Source organism: Bradysia coprophila (genome assembly GCF_014529535.1).
Source record: "Bradysia coprophila strain Holo2 chromosome X unlocalized genomic scaffold, BU_Bcop_v1 contig_766, whole genome shotgun sequence".
Classification (NCBI taxonomy): Eukaryota; Metazoa; Arthropoda; class Insecta; order Diptera; family Sciaridae; genus Bradysia; species Bradysia coprophila.
The window spans coordinates 1-14,541 of record NW_023503369.1 but is presented as its reverse complement, the minus strand read 5'-3'; the positions used below and the strand labels follow the sequence as shown (position 1 = coordinate 14,541).

The 14,541-nt window shown below is 38.6% G+C and overlaps 4 protein-coding genes and 1 long non-coding RNA gene across 6 annotated transcripts; 2 read left to right on the top strand and 3 right to left on the bottom strand.

Annotated features, from left to right (window-relative positions):
• Window positions 1-402: 402 nt before the first annotated feature.
• LOC119070310 lies at window positions 403-2,193 on the bottom strand. Its single transcript, XR_005086500.1, has 2 exons — window positions 1,867-2,193; window positions 403-561 (listed from the first exon to the last, which is right to left on the bottom strand). It is a non-coding gene; the product is annotated as an uncharacterized LOC119070310 (long non-coding RNA).
• A 3,749-nt stretch (window positions 2,194-5,942) lies between these two features.
• On the top strand, window positions 5,943-7,298 carry LOC119070306 (THO complex subunit 3). The gene is made up of 4 exons (XM_037174572.1): window positions 5,943-6,164; window positions 6,236-6,331; window positions 6,398-6,682; window positions 6,753-7,298. Exons 1-4 carry the CDS (start codon window positions 6,081-6,083, stop codon window positions 7,257-7,259), a joined length of 972 nt encoding a protein of 323 aa, XP_037030467.1. The 5' UTR covers window positions 5,943-6,080; the 3' UTR covers window positions 7,260-7,298.
• Window positions 7,299-8,302: 1,004 nt separating this feature from the next.
• Window positions 8,303-9,504, bottom strand: LOC119070302 (NADPH-dependent diflavin oxidoreductase 1-like). The gene is made up of 3 exons (XM_037174568.1): window positions 8,788-9,504; window positions 8,641-8,718; window positions 8,303-8,581 (listed from the first exon to the last, which is right to left on the bottom strand). Exons 1-3 carry the CDS (start codon window positions 9,414-9,416, stop codon window positions 8,377-8,379), a joined length of 912 nt encoding a protein of 303 aa, XP_037030463.1. The 5' UTR covers window positions 9,417-9,504; the 3' UTR covers window positions 8,303-8,376.
• A 125-nt stretch (window positions 9,505-9,629) lies between these two features.
• LOC119070303 (cell wall protein DAN4-like) lies at window positions 9,630-11,136 on the top strand. Of its 2 annotated transcripts, XM_037174570.1 has the most exons (4): window positions 9,630-10,018; window positions 10,082-10,121; window positions 10,197-10,337; window positions 10,374-11,136. In XM_037174570.1, the coding sequence occupies exons 1-4, from the start codon at window positions 9,962-9,964 to the stop codon at window positions 10,997-10,999; spliced, it is 864 nt and encodes a 287-aa protein (XP_037030465.1). In that variant the 5' UTR covers window positions 9,630-9,961; the 3' UTR covers window positions 11,000-11,136. The 2 variants fall into 2 exon arrangements, with proteins under 2 accessions (XP_037030465.1, XP_037030464.1); XM_037174569.1 differs by having other exon boundaries at window positions 10,197-11,136.
• A 383-nt stretch (window positions 11,137-11,519) lies between these two features.
• LOC119070305 lies at window positions 11,520-13,576 on the bottom strand. Its single transcript, XM_037174571.1, has 2 exons — window positions 12,762-13,576; window positions 11,520-12,703 (listed from the first exon to the last, which is right to left on the bottom strand). The coding sequence occupies exons 1-2, from the start codon at window positions 13,218-13,220 to the stop codon at window positions 12,203-12,205; spliced, it is 960 nt and encodes a 319-aa protein (XP_037030466.1). The 5' UTR covers window positions 13,221-13,576; the 3' UTR covers window positions 11,520-12,202.
• Window positions 13,577-14,541: the final 965 nt, after the last annotated feature.

Sequence of the window (14,541 nt, the reverse complement as noted above, 5' to 3'; positions counted from 1 at the left end):
CACATTCGAAGTCTGAGCCCACTCTGAGATAAATAAATGACGAATAGTTGTGTAAACAGTTCTTACATTTATTGACCTGGTTTTGCTTTCAAGATGTCTCGTTATCTACAGTAATATTTTTTTGAAATTAGCTTCGAAAGACTAACCTTCATTTTGAGTAAATTTCTTAAAAAAAAAAATAAAGTGAAAGCCGAAATACGTAGTTAATGTCGGCAAAACCGTAATCGTTTAATTAACATCAAATTTAAACAAAACTTAAGACACAACTAAAGGACAATAACTATTCATGACAATGTATTCACGGTATTTGACCGAGAGTTGGGGGAATCATAAGAACCGAAAATTTTGTTATTAATTTCTTTGTATGTACATTTCCTCAAGCAACTCATGGTCAGGTCTTCGCTCCTATAACTCTCGGTCAAATACCTTACTTAAATATTGGATGATTTTTAGAACATAAAAACGTTCTCCTTAATATTTCTTCGTCGAGTTATATTGCGTGATGCGTTTTTGACGGTGAGAAAAGCGACCATGTAAACGACGTGTACTGTCCAAACCATTCTACAAATGGAAATTAATACAATTACATTGTTATAAAGAATTAACGCAAGTGTAGGTAAGTAGTTTTTCCGAAATCAGAAATTGGTAGAAGAATTGCGTTTCAGACTTGTGTCTTATTAGGTGTGTCCGTCAAATTTTGACAATTATCCGACCAACTTTGCCATTATGCACCCAATGACATTTCCTCTTGCATCGAATGCTGGAAATTTAAAATGGTGCAGCCTAGTGTCCTAGGAGATCACAGCCTTTATCTAAGTCCCATATAAAAACTCACGGAAAACCAAGGCCATGACATCACGATGTTGGAAATTAATAACAGAAGTCGTCGCTGCTCTTTGGCAAAAATTTTTTTATACCAGGTGACTTCATCCTCTTTTACGTTCGTACGATCAGCCAGTGAACTGTTTTAAACGCTTAAGATATTAGAAACTGAAAAGAACCCATATTACGGTGATTGAGATTGAGATACTTAAAACCCGTTGTGTAAAACATAGCTTTACCAATACTGCTGTTACGAATCGTTTTTAGAACAAAAGAAGAATTCAATTCTTGGAAATTTTCTAAATTCCTGGAATTTTTGTGAGTATACATACCATATTATTTTGTGACCAACCCAAGACTTGTTGACGACAATTTGAATATTTTGTTAAATTTTAATTCCTGATGGGAACGAAAAATATTCCACATAGAAAGAATATTTCAGCTGGGGGTATATCGCTATGCATTATGTAGGAACCTATAATGCATAATGTTGATTTTTCAGCTGAGGTAAGCCAACCACCATTGACAATAGTCTCAAAAGGAAAAGTCATTGACAATTGTTTCGAAAGGAAAAGCGGTCAAGGAAATTTTAAAGAACACGATCCAATCGCGGAGGAAATACCGTTCCATACAAATCGCCTCTCTTTATATTACAATCTTTGTACTATAACATTTCACTATCTAGATTCCTGTTCCCGACGCGTTCTTTTGACTTTTTCCATATTTTTAGGTAACATTTTTACAATCGGTAAAGACTAACCCATTAAAATAAAAAAAATCTTATTTTTACGCTGTTTCAAGTAAATTCCAGCTACATTTTCTCTTTGGATTGCCAAAGTAATTTTGAAGAAATCTATTAGCTCGAATTTTGAAATGTTTGACATCCTAACTTTCGGACCGATTGAGATTGGTTTGCGATGTTATAAATCACTCGGGAGTACGAATGATCTGGATAAGCAAGATATTGGGATTTCAATTGGGCTTAATTGTTATAATAGGATGCCCTTAACATATTTACTGGATACAGTCACTTAATAAGATTACTTCGAGTGATGCACTTGAGTAGTGTCCAGGTCCAACTTTTGGCATTCAATTAAAAATTTTAATTTTTTCTAGTTACCATCACTTTTAATTATTTCATAATAAAGATCACATTCTCATAAAATACAATTCACAATATTCGTCACTCTACCAATAAAATTATTAAATTAAGAACTTAACTACACTGACTAGAAAACAAAAACAAAAATATTGAAACGATTAACAGTTGTTGTCAAAGTGCACCAACACAAATATAATTTACAACAAAACGAAAAGTCGAACCATTGCACGAATGATGACAGCTACGATGTGTTCACGTTCTTTGGGAGGGCTACTATTTCCTAGCCGACTATAACAGTAAAAAGTGATCAACTTATCAACTTAAAATCAAAATGAAAAACTTATAACCAAAATCACAGATAGACAATACAAAAAATAAATAAATGATTTACCGAAAAGCAAGTGAAAATCAATATGTCACAATAAGTCGAAAGCACAAAAACCCAGACTAGACTGTGCCGTAAAATCAACTATTAGCCGGTTGGCTTCGTCAAAGCAAAATAGATAACGAGATCATTGTAACAGAAAATCTATGCGCCATAAGAACGAGGTTTAAAGTGTGAACCTCAAGGGATGCCAAAACGACCAAAAACAGAACCATCGAGCTCCTGGACGCTGCGTCTAAATTTCTGAGATGGCAGGGTGGGGATCCACGTGAGCGACCGCCATGTTAAAAAGTTGGCAAGCAAAATTGAACGGCGAATATTAGTTGTAAGTGGTCCTGCATGTATTCAAACGAATCAGTGGCGGGTTACGAAGAGCTCTCGAGCCATCATACAATGAAATCCTGTCACGTAACACCTGTGAGTTGACTTTCCCGGTGAGCACGTCGTGGATAAAAAAGACAGCGGCATTCGTGCGCCGTCTTACTAATGGCTTCAGATTCAATTCCTCACATCTGTCAACATACGGTCGCAAACGATAAACCTCCGCGCTTGGGTCGACAAGGCGATCCTGGTTTGCATATAAAACGAACTGACGTTGGACGCTTTCTAGGGCCTGGATGTGGACGTCATGATGAGGCGACCAGACTGAGCAAGCAAACTCGAGATGTGAGCGAACGACCGATGAGTAAAGCATCTTCGCTGTTTCGACGTTAAACCTTCCATAGCATTGCCGTTTAATGAACGACAACATCGACTGCCCTTTGCTGATGACCTAGACTTAATTGGACGGAACGTTGGCATCGTTAAAGAGAATTCCACGAAAATTGAAGATAGGGGTGCTGAGTTCGGTCTCAAGGTCAGTGAGAGAAAAACCAAGTACATGACAACTTCATTGTCTGATGGCAGATCAACGGACCATACCTTGGGTTGCTGGTCAATAGTGAAAATAGCATCGGAGAGGAAATACGTAGAAGGGTAACGCTTGGTAACAGGAGTTACTACAGTCTTCAAAAACTCATCCGGTCAAAAACACTCAACCGCAACCTTAAGTGCGAATTGTACAGAATAGGTCCGATTGGAGAAGATTGCTGGAAGAGGCCAAAACCAATAGTAGGTTGTAGTGCCCGCCTAAGTAAGTAAGTAAGTGTACAAAATGAATAAAATTGAAAATTTAACCTGCAATCCTGAGAACAGAGAAGTATTTTCCGTTTACAAAAATTAGTGGCTTTCTACCTTCTACTGCGATCAATTTCTCTTTTCCTTTCGATCAATTCTTGTTCTTCAGCGATCATTTTCTCTTACGATCAGTTCTTCTTTTTCTCTGATCACTCTGAATGCCTTATTGAAATACATTTTGACAGGGAATAGTGAGCACACACGTTTTTCAAAGCTTAATCTGCCATGTCTCTTAAACGAGTTGTACATGCATTTGTCTCACTTGCTATCCTACCGTAATTTGCATAAGAAACTTAGTGCGAAAAAGATGCAAGATTTTGCGAGAGAATTTCATATATTTTCTCTCTCAAAATCTTGCATCTCTTTCGCACTAAGTTTCTTATGCAAATTACGGCAGTATCGTGGTAATTAAAAATTAAAAAGTCGATGAGACGACATCAAACACACGATGAATAAAATAGCTATCGAGTTACAAATCAAAACGAGAGAATTATCTCTTACCTGTGTTAGCTAGAAACAGCATTGAAAAGCAGAAACTAGTACCAGCTGATTACCCATTTGAATATATTCTACGTCGGTATGTAATTCGGGTGTGCAAATATTTATTTTTCTGTTCGTTTGCATGTTCATGTTCTGTTGAAAATTTAAATTGTTTTAAATAAACTGAAGCAAAATTCTGCTTTGTGAAAGAATCAAATTGAGATTCTTTTTGAAATGTACTCGGCGATTTACCACACGACTGATTTACATACTAAGATAGGCCTGGGAAAAGTATGATCTAAGATTGCTCGCCCGTTACGTGCCTTCGAAAGTCGAAAATGTGGGTTCATTCCAATTTTTACCGGGTCAGCAGGGAAGGGACAAGTCTACTCTGGAAAAGCTGAAAATTGTTGGTGTGTGCTGAAATTCAAAAGATTAAATTGGTCCAAAATTATCATATAAATTCAGTTTGTTATGTTGGTATATACCACTGCATTACAGACGTTCCACACAAAATGAGAGGCCAAACGACGCGACCGTTAAAAAAATCTGTTCTTATTGGATCTAGTGGATAGCTCATAGGCTGATTATCTGATTATCGTCTCAACAAACATAATCATTGTTAGTTCTGACCATGGCACTTGATTGAAAAACTATTTCACAGTCTAATTGAACCTAGAAATGAACGAGACAATTAAACATTTGCTGATGTAGCCCACATTAGTCAAAAAAAAAAACCTGAAAGGGTAAATGTGACGCAAGTTCTTGTGTCTACTAACAAAATACCTGATATCGCCGAGGGTGACGCTTTCTGCGTCTGTACGCAAAAGTTTTATCAACAAAAGTTGACCCAAAAAATTTTAGAAAGAAAATTTTACAAAAAAAAATTCCGTCACTAAGTGGCAGATGTTGAGGAAACCAACATAAGGAAAATGATTAAAATAGGGAAAAATACGTCATGAAAGAATGGAAGTAAAACGGTAGAAAGCCGAATCATCTGCCACTTAGTGACGCATTTTTTTTTATTTTCTTTCTAAAATTTTTTGGGTCAAATTTTTGTTGATAAAACTTTTGCGTACAGACGCAGAAAGCGTCACAATCAGTGATATCGCCACTTTTGTAAGTATGCCATTTCGACAACATCAAAAAACCTTATGGAAATTAAAAAATTCTAGAGAAATCAGTGTGAATCCCAAAATTTAGGAACCAAATTGGCTTTCATATGACGTTTGTATGGAGACTTTGAGGGGCTCCAGCTACCAAGATATGGGTTATTTACAACTTTTGAAAATTCCATTCTTATTTTTGGGCCATTATTAGCCTATAACCAAAATTTCAGGAAAATCTATAGAAACGTTTAGGAGTTGCTGGATCCACTTTTCCATAGGAACTAACTAACGGACTTGCGTCACGCCCGCTTACTAACGTGCGGGCATGATTGCCTGTTACAAGGTTGATGTAATAGCTACCCCTAACCATCGATATAATATACTGTAGATAATGAGACACGAAGAACGAAATTTTGGAAATATAGCACACATACAAGTGCAAAAAGTACGAATCACAACACGAAACGAAGAGAAAAAGGAAATTGAGAAATGCAGAGTTTCAATTATTTTCAAATATTTGTTTGACATTATTTCGCGCGCTTTCTCAAAACGTAAATTACGTTACACATACATCCATGTGATCTTTCCGCATAAAGTTGCTTTGACATTACATTACTTATCTACCCTATATTATATCGATGCCCCTAACTCGCATATGTACACATTGATTATTGATATCGGAGAAAAACTCGTACGTAACATACTATTGATCATTCTGTAATTTTAGATGACTGCTCATTCTGGCATATTGAATTTGAAAAATCCCGCTTCATTCGAACAAACCCAGCTGATAAAAATCCATCTGAAGACACCATTAAAAAAGAAGGATGTGCGCGATGTGCGCGATGTCCGCGCAGTCTGCACTATGAATTCGGTATTACAATATTGACAGATTTTATGCCGGCCAAAATATAAACAACACACAAAAACACACATTTTGTCATCAAACTCATAATTCCACGCATTTTTTGACTGAAGGGCGATTGATTCGGAATAGTACTTGAAGATGATCAAAAATCATGTGGAAGAATTGCAGGAATATTTTAAAACACACAACAAGAGCAAAGAACAAAAAGCTCACACATCGAAGGTTAGTGTTGTTTCGTAGAAAACGTCAATTGGGTTAGAGTGCCACGGACTAACGGTCAATTTTATATTCAGGTTCATTCTGTAGGATGGAATTGCCTTGGAACCAGACTCGCATCCGGATCGTTTGACAAATCAGTGGCCATATTTTCATTGGATCGAGATCGCTTCGTAGGTTTTTACACACAATTTTGTCGGTCAATGCGCGTTTCTCAATAAAGTAATGTTCTTGATCAGGCCAAAGATACAACACTTCGTGGACACACCGGTTCCGTAGATCAGTTATGTTGGCATGCGACGTTGCCGGATTTGCTCAGTACAGCTAGCGGTGACAAAACCGTTCGAATTTGGGATGTTCGAGCTGGAAAACTGCCTACAATTATCAATACGAAGGGAGAAAACATTAACATAACGTGGTCACCGGATGGAAATACCATAGCGGTTGGTAATAAAGAAGATCTCGTGACATTTATTGACACAAGAACTCTGAAGATTTGCGGAGAGCAGCCCTTTAATTTTGAGGTAAGCGTCACTTTCAAGAAATGCAATTGGAATGTATCGCCGGTCGCTAAATGCAGCACAAATTCCACAGGTCAATGAAATTGCATGGAATAATACCAGCGATTTGTTCTTCCTAACAAATGGTCAAGGATGTGTGCACATATTGAGCTATCCGGACTTGGAACTGCAACATGTACTGAAAGCGCATCCGGGAACGTGCATTTGCATTGAATTCGATCCCACCGGAAAGTACTTTGCAACCGGATCAGCCGACGCACTCGTCTCCTTGTGGGATGCCAATGAATTGGCGTGTGTTCGAGTTTTCTCTCGACTTGACTGGCCCGTGCGAACGATATCGTTCAGTCATGACGGTAGACTGCTGGCATCGGCAAGTGAAGACCTTTGCATAGACATTGGCGACACGGAAACGGGCGAAAAGGTAGCTGACATTGCCGTTGAGGCAGCAACGTTCACCGTGGCCTGGAATCCGAAACAGTATCTGTTAGCGTTTGCTTGCGACGATAAGGAGGCGTGTGACCGACGACGTGATGCAGGTAGTTTGAAAGTATGGGGTTTCAGCGACCAAGGTGTGCACTGAATGAAATTAATAAATTTCCAAAAATCATTTTCTTTTTAATTTGTGAAATAATTTGTTTTGATAAAATAGCGCGCCCGCCTAAGGTTTGGTGGATATTGCCCACATAACTCTACAATAGGGCGTATCGAATTTTTAGAATTTTAAGGGCCGCGATAGCCTGTGTGCGGAAAACGTAGATCATTGAAAACTAATTACAGGCATATGGTTGATGGATCCGAAGGTGCCCGGGAAGAAGTCCCCCCGGACGACTTTAACTTTCAAATGGTCATAACTCGGAACGTTGAGAGTATTTCTGAAAACAATGTTCTAGCAGGAGGTAGAGCGTTAAAAACTCTACAAAACTGCTAAAGAAACCGATGGTCCAAAAGGTGTGTCTGTCGAGGTTTTCTAACATCGAAAGTTCGACATTTTGGTTTTTGACTTTTATTTCCTGAGAGACAAATTATTTAGTTTAGCTTTTGGCATGAGGTTGTAGAGGAGGTCGAGTACTACCAGTACACTAGGCATTGTCCCGGTCGGCGATCCATCCGAAACCACTTTTTCAACATTAATGAATGAACTTTTTAAGTGTACCCACGTCGCCCACGAAGCCAGTGCAGACACTGAAACCGGTGTTGCTGAGTCGAGGTAACCTTGGCCAGTAAGTGCACATAATACTCTATAACAGTAGCTGAACTCTTCTCGATACGCCCTACTCTACAAGTTTTTACCTTGTTGCTGTACAACTGATGTCGATTGTACGTTCGCTTTGAATTGTAGAATTTCGATTATAGCAACCATCGATATTTTGTTGAACAGTAACAATGAATTTGTGAATATTGGTCGGTCAATTGAATTTGAAAGATATTTTTGCCTGTTTCTTAAGTAAATCGAGAGAGTGAAACAAGAGACCGTTCATTAATTTCATAACGCATAACGATGGTTTGAATGGCTAGTGTCACAGATTTTTTTCCTATATCCATTAAACAGGCTCTTGATATTTCACCCAACGGTAGGAAGGGACATTTGAAAAGTAATGATTCTTACACAGATGAGATTCATGAACGTCCTTCATGCGAACACTCAGTAAAGAATCTTTGATTTTTTTTTGGGAAATTTCCTGTTTATTTAAACTATTCTAGCTCCAGGTTTCTTCTTGATATCTACCAGTTTTTACCAATTCCTCAATATAAGCCTCGTCAACACCCAAAGCAATCTGTAAGGCTTCTTTTACCGCACTCGGCATATTTTTCGAACTGCCTGCTACCATAAATGTTCCACATTTTGTTTTGATTAGGTCGTTAAGAAGCGAGCTTTGTTCGCGAATTTTGTGCTGAACATATCTGTAAGAGAAAATTGAAACGCATGAATGTCAATCTGATCACAACTTTGCAATACTAACATCTTTTCCTGCTGATCTCTTGAAAAGGCTGTAATGAGCTTCAGAAACCCAGTCGCTGCCATAGCTTTAAGCTCATCTCTGAAAGTCAAAATCAATTTAGCTTTGTTAAAATATGCGATCGATCGTCAGTTCATTGTGAATTCTTACCCACAGTGGAAATCCTTCAATTCCCCTCTACATCCGAAGAATAGAACAAACTCCTGTCGTCCATTCCAAGTTTTCTGTTGCTCCTGCAAAATGCTACGAAACGGTGCCAGACCAGTACCCGGGCCGACCATAACTACAGGAACATCGTTTGTGGGCATTTTAAATGTTCCTTTTTTGATAACCCCACGGATCTCATCACCAAGTTTCAACCTCTTCAGCCAGTTGGAACACAATCCTAATCGTGGCGTTTGTAACATTGTTTTATACTCAACAATAGCCACGAGTATGTCTAGTTGTTCACTGACTGTGCTGGAAGCAATGGAAAACGATCGACTTTTCATTGGCTGGAACAGCTCAAATATGGTCTGCAATGTCAGCTGGGACGTCGAATGTGGGAAATCTCTCAGCGTTTCGACAATGGTGCGACGTGGCCGATTTGCATACGAGAAAAGATCTTGTTGTCCTTCGGCAGTTGTAAATTCTAGCAGCTTTTCTCGTTCCAATTCATTGTTGCAGTTTATTGCCAGCAATTCAAAAGTGCGTGGTCGAGGAACAGCATTCAAGTCCCATAGTTGCGTAGCAATGGTCTTAAGCGATAGGGGGCGTCTCAAATGTGCAGGTATAGCCATTTCTGGAAAAGCAACAAAACAGAAATCAAAATTTGAATCAAAGGGAATGTAAAATAGGAGAACGTAAAGCAAACGACAATCAAACAAATTTGAATTGATAATCTCTTTCGCGTAGCAATGTTGCCGATTTACCCTCTTAACATCAAGGATATTTTCGTCGCCCTATTGATAGCCATGCTTGTTCTGCCCTATTCGATATGACTCGTAAAATTAAAAGAAATTTTAATTTTGTTTGTTTCAATAATGTGATCGTCGCGTCGTCTGGCAATAGTGTTAAATGGTGGGACAATGAGTATAGTAATTTTATAAAAATTGTAACGACACACTTTGCTAATTATATAATTGAACAGACGCCATTATTACAATGCTGCCGATTCAGCATCATTCAATTATCAAGTGATAGTAATTTATCATAATGCGTGATGATGCGAACAACAAGCGTTCATTTATTAAACGATACGCTATAGGTAAATAAGATCGTATAAGATATAAAAGAAAATTGTTCTACGGTAATGGCAGCACTCTAGAGTTTCAGCTTCACTAAAATGGTGAAATCGTTCGTATTCCTAGTTGTGTTCGTATCAACACACTGCCTAATTCAGGTGAGATAGTTTATTCATCGAAAATTCATGACGTGTAACTGATGCTTACGCATTTAAATACAGGGTATCGATCAACAATCCGTTGGTTCCAGCGATGCCCAGTGTAAGTGTTGTGACCAATGTGATCAAAGTGCCTTAGTTTCCAAACTTCTTTTGGATATTTCTAATTTACTTGCAGATGATGGTCCAGCCACTACAACTTCCACCACAACAAGGACCACTACTGATGGTGTAACGACGACGGTCGGAACTACAACAAGCAGTCTTCCAATCGCAGAACTTCCTTCGACAACGGATGATCACCAATCAGTAACAGAACATTCGTCCACCACTGCAAAGGGATCATCAACAGAACATCCATCCACCACTGAAAAAGGGTCATCAACAGAAAATCCACCGAAAACTGAACATTCATTAACAATAGAACATTCATCCACGACTGAAGCAGGATCATCAACAACAGAACATCAATCAAAAGTAGAACACACAGAACATCCATCGACGACTGAAAAAGGATCATCAACAGAAACTCTTTCAACAACTCTAAGTACGTCGACAACATCAGGCGATTTGACAACACCGAATGCAGCCCCGAGTATTTCGATCATAAGTTATTCTTCCGAAGTGAGAGATTCTCCACCACAACCAGCTGTAATTTCAATCATAGTGGATTCCTTACCGGAATCTACACTGAAACCAGAATCGCTTGCTGCAACTGCCTTAAATGCAGTCTCGCCACCAACAGTAATCTCAATTATAGTCGAGCCTTTGCCGGTCACAGAATCCTCGACAAAAGCAGAATCAGTAAGTGATTCATCGAATCCGTCAACAACAGCAAGTCCCTTTACAAAAGTAGCTGCTGATACTTCAACGAAGATGTCAGCCGTTTGTCCCGACAACTGTTATTTGGACATTACCGGAGTGTATTGTAATTGCTATCAACCAACTGAGACAGTGCCTATACCCAAGGTAGTTTTTTAACAGGGCAGATGAAAAATGAAAATTATTTACTAAGAAAACTGAACAAATAGTTGTGAAACCATCGAAATAAATTCACTGAGAAATACAAAGTTAATTCGATACACAAAACGTAACTTTACTTCATGCTAGGAACTTAAAGAAAAGATTTTTGTTTTATTCAAGTTGTTTCTGTTTGCTTTTCATTTATAAATGTATTCAGACGTATTTTCTATTTTCTTGGTGGGTATATGCAATTGCTAAGCCTCTAAGTCTAAGCCTCTTATCGTTTGAACCGAGCCTAACTGAAGTTTGATTAAAAACAAACCTAAAAACCCAGAAATGCATTTTTCTATCTCTAAAATTTGAATTTTTTATCTCAAAAGTTGTGAGCCCAGTGGAAAATACTTTTTGCAACTAAATGACGGAAATCAACTCTTTCTAGCGTAGTAGTCGATAGCATAAGAGTCCACTTTTTTTAACGATGCGACAGATGTGCGAGAAAAGAGTTTGTCGTCCGACAGGTGTGCGAGAATTTTTTTTTCTCGCACTGTTTTTGTGAACATTGATCAATGGAACAAGGCAATAAGAGTAGTCGACAAGTCAGTTTCAATATTCATTCATTTAATGAAATTCCAGTATTGCATTATAATATCTCGAATATTACAAAATTAACAGGCGAAAGTTAAGTAAATGATCCTTAAAAAGGCTTGCCGTGAAACGTACGATAAAAATTGAATGTACAATTGTTGAATTCAGATTTTGTAAAATTTGGAAGGACAGGCGTTTCAGGAGCATCCGAAGAATCTGCACCAGCAGATGCGCCCTCAATTATTGTAATTGATTGTGACATTGTACGGCTGGTATTGCCGGTCGTATCGGAATCGGATGCAGTTCCGATCATCCGAATTTGTTTTGAAGCGAAACTAGCACCATGTGCATCCTCTCGATCAATATTTTCGATGAGCGCAGCAGAAATACCGTCACTTAAACCGGTGATGTTGAGATTAATTTCTTTGGGAGCTGAATCACCCAAATTAGCGACAACGTCATGAGAAGTGGTACTTGTAGATGGAAAAACGGTGTTGCTTGCAGATGGAATAGCGGTGGTGCTTGTAGATGGAAAAACGGTGTTGCTTGCAGATGGAATAGCGGTGGTGCTTGTAGATGGAATAGCGGTGTTGCTTGTAGATGGAATAGCGGTGTTGCTTGTAGATGGAATAGCACTCATCGCATTGCTCGACGAAGAACGTTGAAAAGGTACACCTCCGAAAATTTGTGCAGAAATTTTGCGTTTGCTTGTTGCAGATGACTGCACATATCCGGCTGCAACTTTGTCCGATCGCCAACCAAACTGTCGTTTAATGACATAAAGATCCGCACCAGCATCAGCCAACAATGTAGCTGAACTCCGTCGAAAACAATGAAAACAATCGCCCCAACGGTATTGATGCCAACTGCCTGAGTTGTACACTGCCCATTCCGGTAACACACAAAGAATCGATCATGAGGCGTATGTGACTTTCGTAACAACATGTATTTTCGCACGATGCCCAATAAATTGTATCTCAAACCGCCTTCTGTGATAGCGAAATCTCTTGGATCGTAGTTTTTTGTGTCCCCGATGTAAACATGCAAGTAGTCACCGCGATCAACAACATCTTTCACCGACATTTTTGCCAATTCAGCCCGACGACATCCTCCACCGATACCGATAATTAATGCCGCCTGTGATATAAACACCAATAAGCTGTCGTTCATTAATCGAAAAACATTAAAATTTTACCTTCATCATTAAAAATTTATCGTCATCTGCCTCCATGATGAACTTGTTGAAATCGTCGCCCGTCAAAATGCTCGATTTTTTCGCAACATGGCCGACACCGTTTCGTTTCAGAAATGCAATGAGTCCATGAAATTTGCTGATATCGACGCGTCGTTCCTTGTATATCATGCATTTCAGCTTCGAATACTCGCTCCAAACAGTTGAAGACTTCATAATCTTCGATTTTTCGTTGAAATAACACAACATCACGTTTTCTGAAATGACTTTCACTCTTTTTTCTTCACACCAACCACAAAACTTTTTGTACACCTTTTCATAATTCAATTTGGATTTTTTCGGCAAAGTTTTTTCAATAGCCTCTGCGGCCGACCGCTCAATATCTGAGCATTCCGATTCATCGCTGAATGCAATATCTGCATCAATTATTATTTGATTATTTTCGCTGTTGCTGTCCGCCATGACTCACACCTCGCGTCGTTTGATTTACACTGAAATAAAACGACGTTGTCGCAGCTACAACGCCGTCAGCATAAAATAAAGGATTGCTGCGATCGGAATAGTGTAAAATGATTATATCACATTATGGTCGAGTTGTGGTTCAAGTGAAAATTATTATAAAACGACAAAATGTTCCAAATAAATTAATCATTTCGCTTAGAAAGAGTTGATTTCCGTCATCTGTTGCAAAAAACGTTGTTCCTAACACGGTAGATATGCCGGTATTTTCTCGCACACGATGTCGGCTTCGCCTCGGGTCGAGAATCGACATCTAGTGCGAGAAAATACCTTCATATCTACCTTGTTAGGAAAATAACTATTGTCAACAAAAGGTTCAGCTGGTTCAACGGAAATTTTTCCTATTTTTCTTCAAATGGCCCTACCCTAAAAATTTATTCACTTCCACTCTTCCACTTTGTGACGAAATATTTCTTTTTTCTCGCGTTCAAGCGCTAAATCATCTGAATCATCTAACTTATAGGCTTGTTCCAAGTAACTGTAAACACGAATTTTCACTGGCCGAACGAACACGATTTGATTCAAAGATATCGGTTTTCATATAAATATTGATGAGGTTACGTCTCTATGGATGACATTTGTCAATTTGTATAAAATACTGTTTTACAGGATGGTAGCACAGGTACTTGCGTCACATGTCCCTTATTTAGGGTTTTGACTAGAGCCTCTAGTGGGCCTGTTGTGCTATTGCACAAGTCACTTGATCATATGAATTGTGATTTTTTCATCATATCTCTTCGGACTCAGATAGTTCACAAATCGACCGTGTAACCGTCCCATACGTTGTGAATTCTCTAAGCCACGAGTGGTATGCGAAGACCACAACCATCACCAATGACTCATGCATTTTCCCAATGAGCGACTAGTCGATCATAGATGGCGCTTATCCTACAGTCTGTTGTATATTGTGAATTGTGTCATTGGCATTATGTCAATATGGCGTGATTGTTGCGAAGAAATCGAATATTGGATTTCTTTGAACTTTGCGACTTTGTTACGGTCGTACAGCCATTAGATAACTAATAGCGAGTGCTTAATCACCAAGTGATTAGAATAAAACCAGGCAAGCATTTTTGCACCGGGAGTCGAACCCGGGACCTCTTGGGTATGAGTCCTATGCTCTACCGATACTAACCAACTTGGTTTGTATATGCTGGAAACCCTTCTCATTTTTGTCATTATGTAGTCAATTATGTCAATTACATAGTCATGAGGAATGCATTACCATTTAAATTATAAATTGGTGAATGCGAGATATTTGAAA

Bases quoted from the DNA above. Each gene is read 5' to 3' on its own strand.
- LOC119070303 (XM_037174569.1), top strand. From the start codon at position 9,962: ATGGTGAAATCGTTCGTATTCCTAGTTGTGTTCGTATCAACACACTGC. The intron at 10,019-10,081 runs GTGAGATAGTTT...ATTTAAATACAG, and splicing joins CAACACACTGCCTAATTCAG to GGTATCGATCAACAATCCGT. The intron at 10,122-10,196 runs GTAAGTGTTGTG...ATTTACTTGCAG, and splicing joins TGGTTCCAGCGATGCCCAGT to ATGATGGTCCAGCCACTACA.
- LOC119070302 (XM_037174568.1), bottom strand. From the start codon at position 9,416: ATGGCTATACCTGCACATTTGAGACGCCCCCTATCGCTTAAGACCATT. The intron at 8,719-8,787 runs GTAAGAATTCAC...TTTGACTTTCAG, and splicing joins TTGAAGGATTTCCACTGTGG to AGATGAGCTTAAAGCTATGG. The intron at 8,582-8,640 runs GTTAGTATTGCA...TTTCTCTTACAG, and splicing joins AGAGATCAGCAGGAAAAGAT to ATATGTTCAGCACAAAATTC.
- LOC119070305 (XM_037174571.1), bottom strand. From the start codon at position 13,220: ATGGCGGACAGCAACAGCGAAAATAATCAAATAATAATTGATGCAGAT. The intron at 12,704-12,761 runs GTAAAATTTTAA...TTTATATCACAG, and splicing joins ATAAATTTTTAATGATGAAG to GCGGCATTAATTATCGGTAT.
- LOC119070306 (XM_037174572.1), top strand. From the start codon at position 6,081: ATGATCAAAAATCATGTGGAAGAATTGCAGGAATATTTTAAAACACAC. The intron at 6,165-6,235 runs GTTAGTGTTGTT...TTTTATATTCAG, and splicing joins AAAAAGCTCACACATCGAAG to GTTCATTCTGTAGGATGGAA. The intron at 6,332-6,397 runs GTAGGTTTTTAC...GTTCTTGATCAG, and splicing joins CATTGGATCGAGATCGCTTC to GCCAAAGATACAACACTTCG.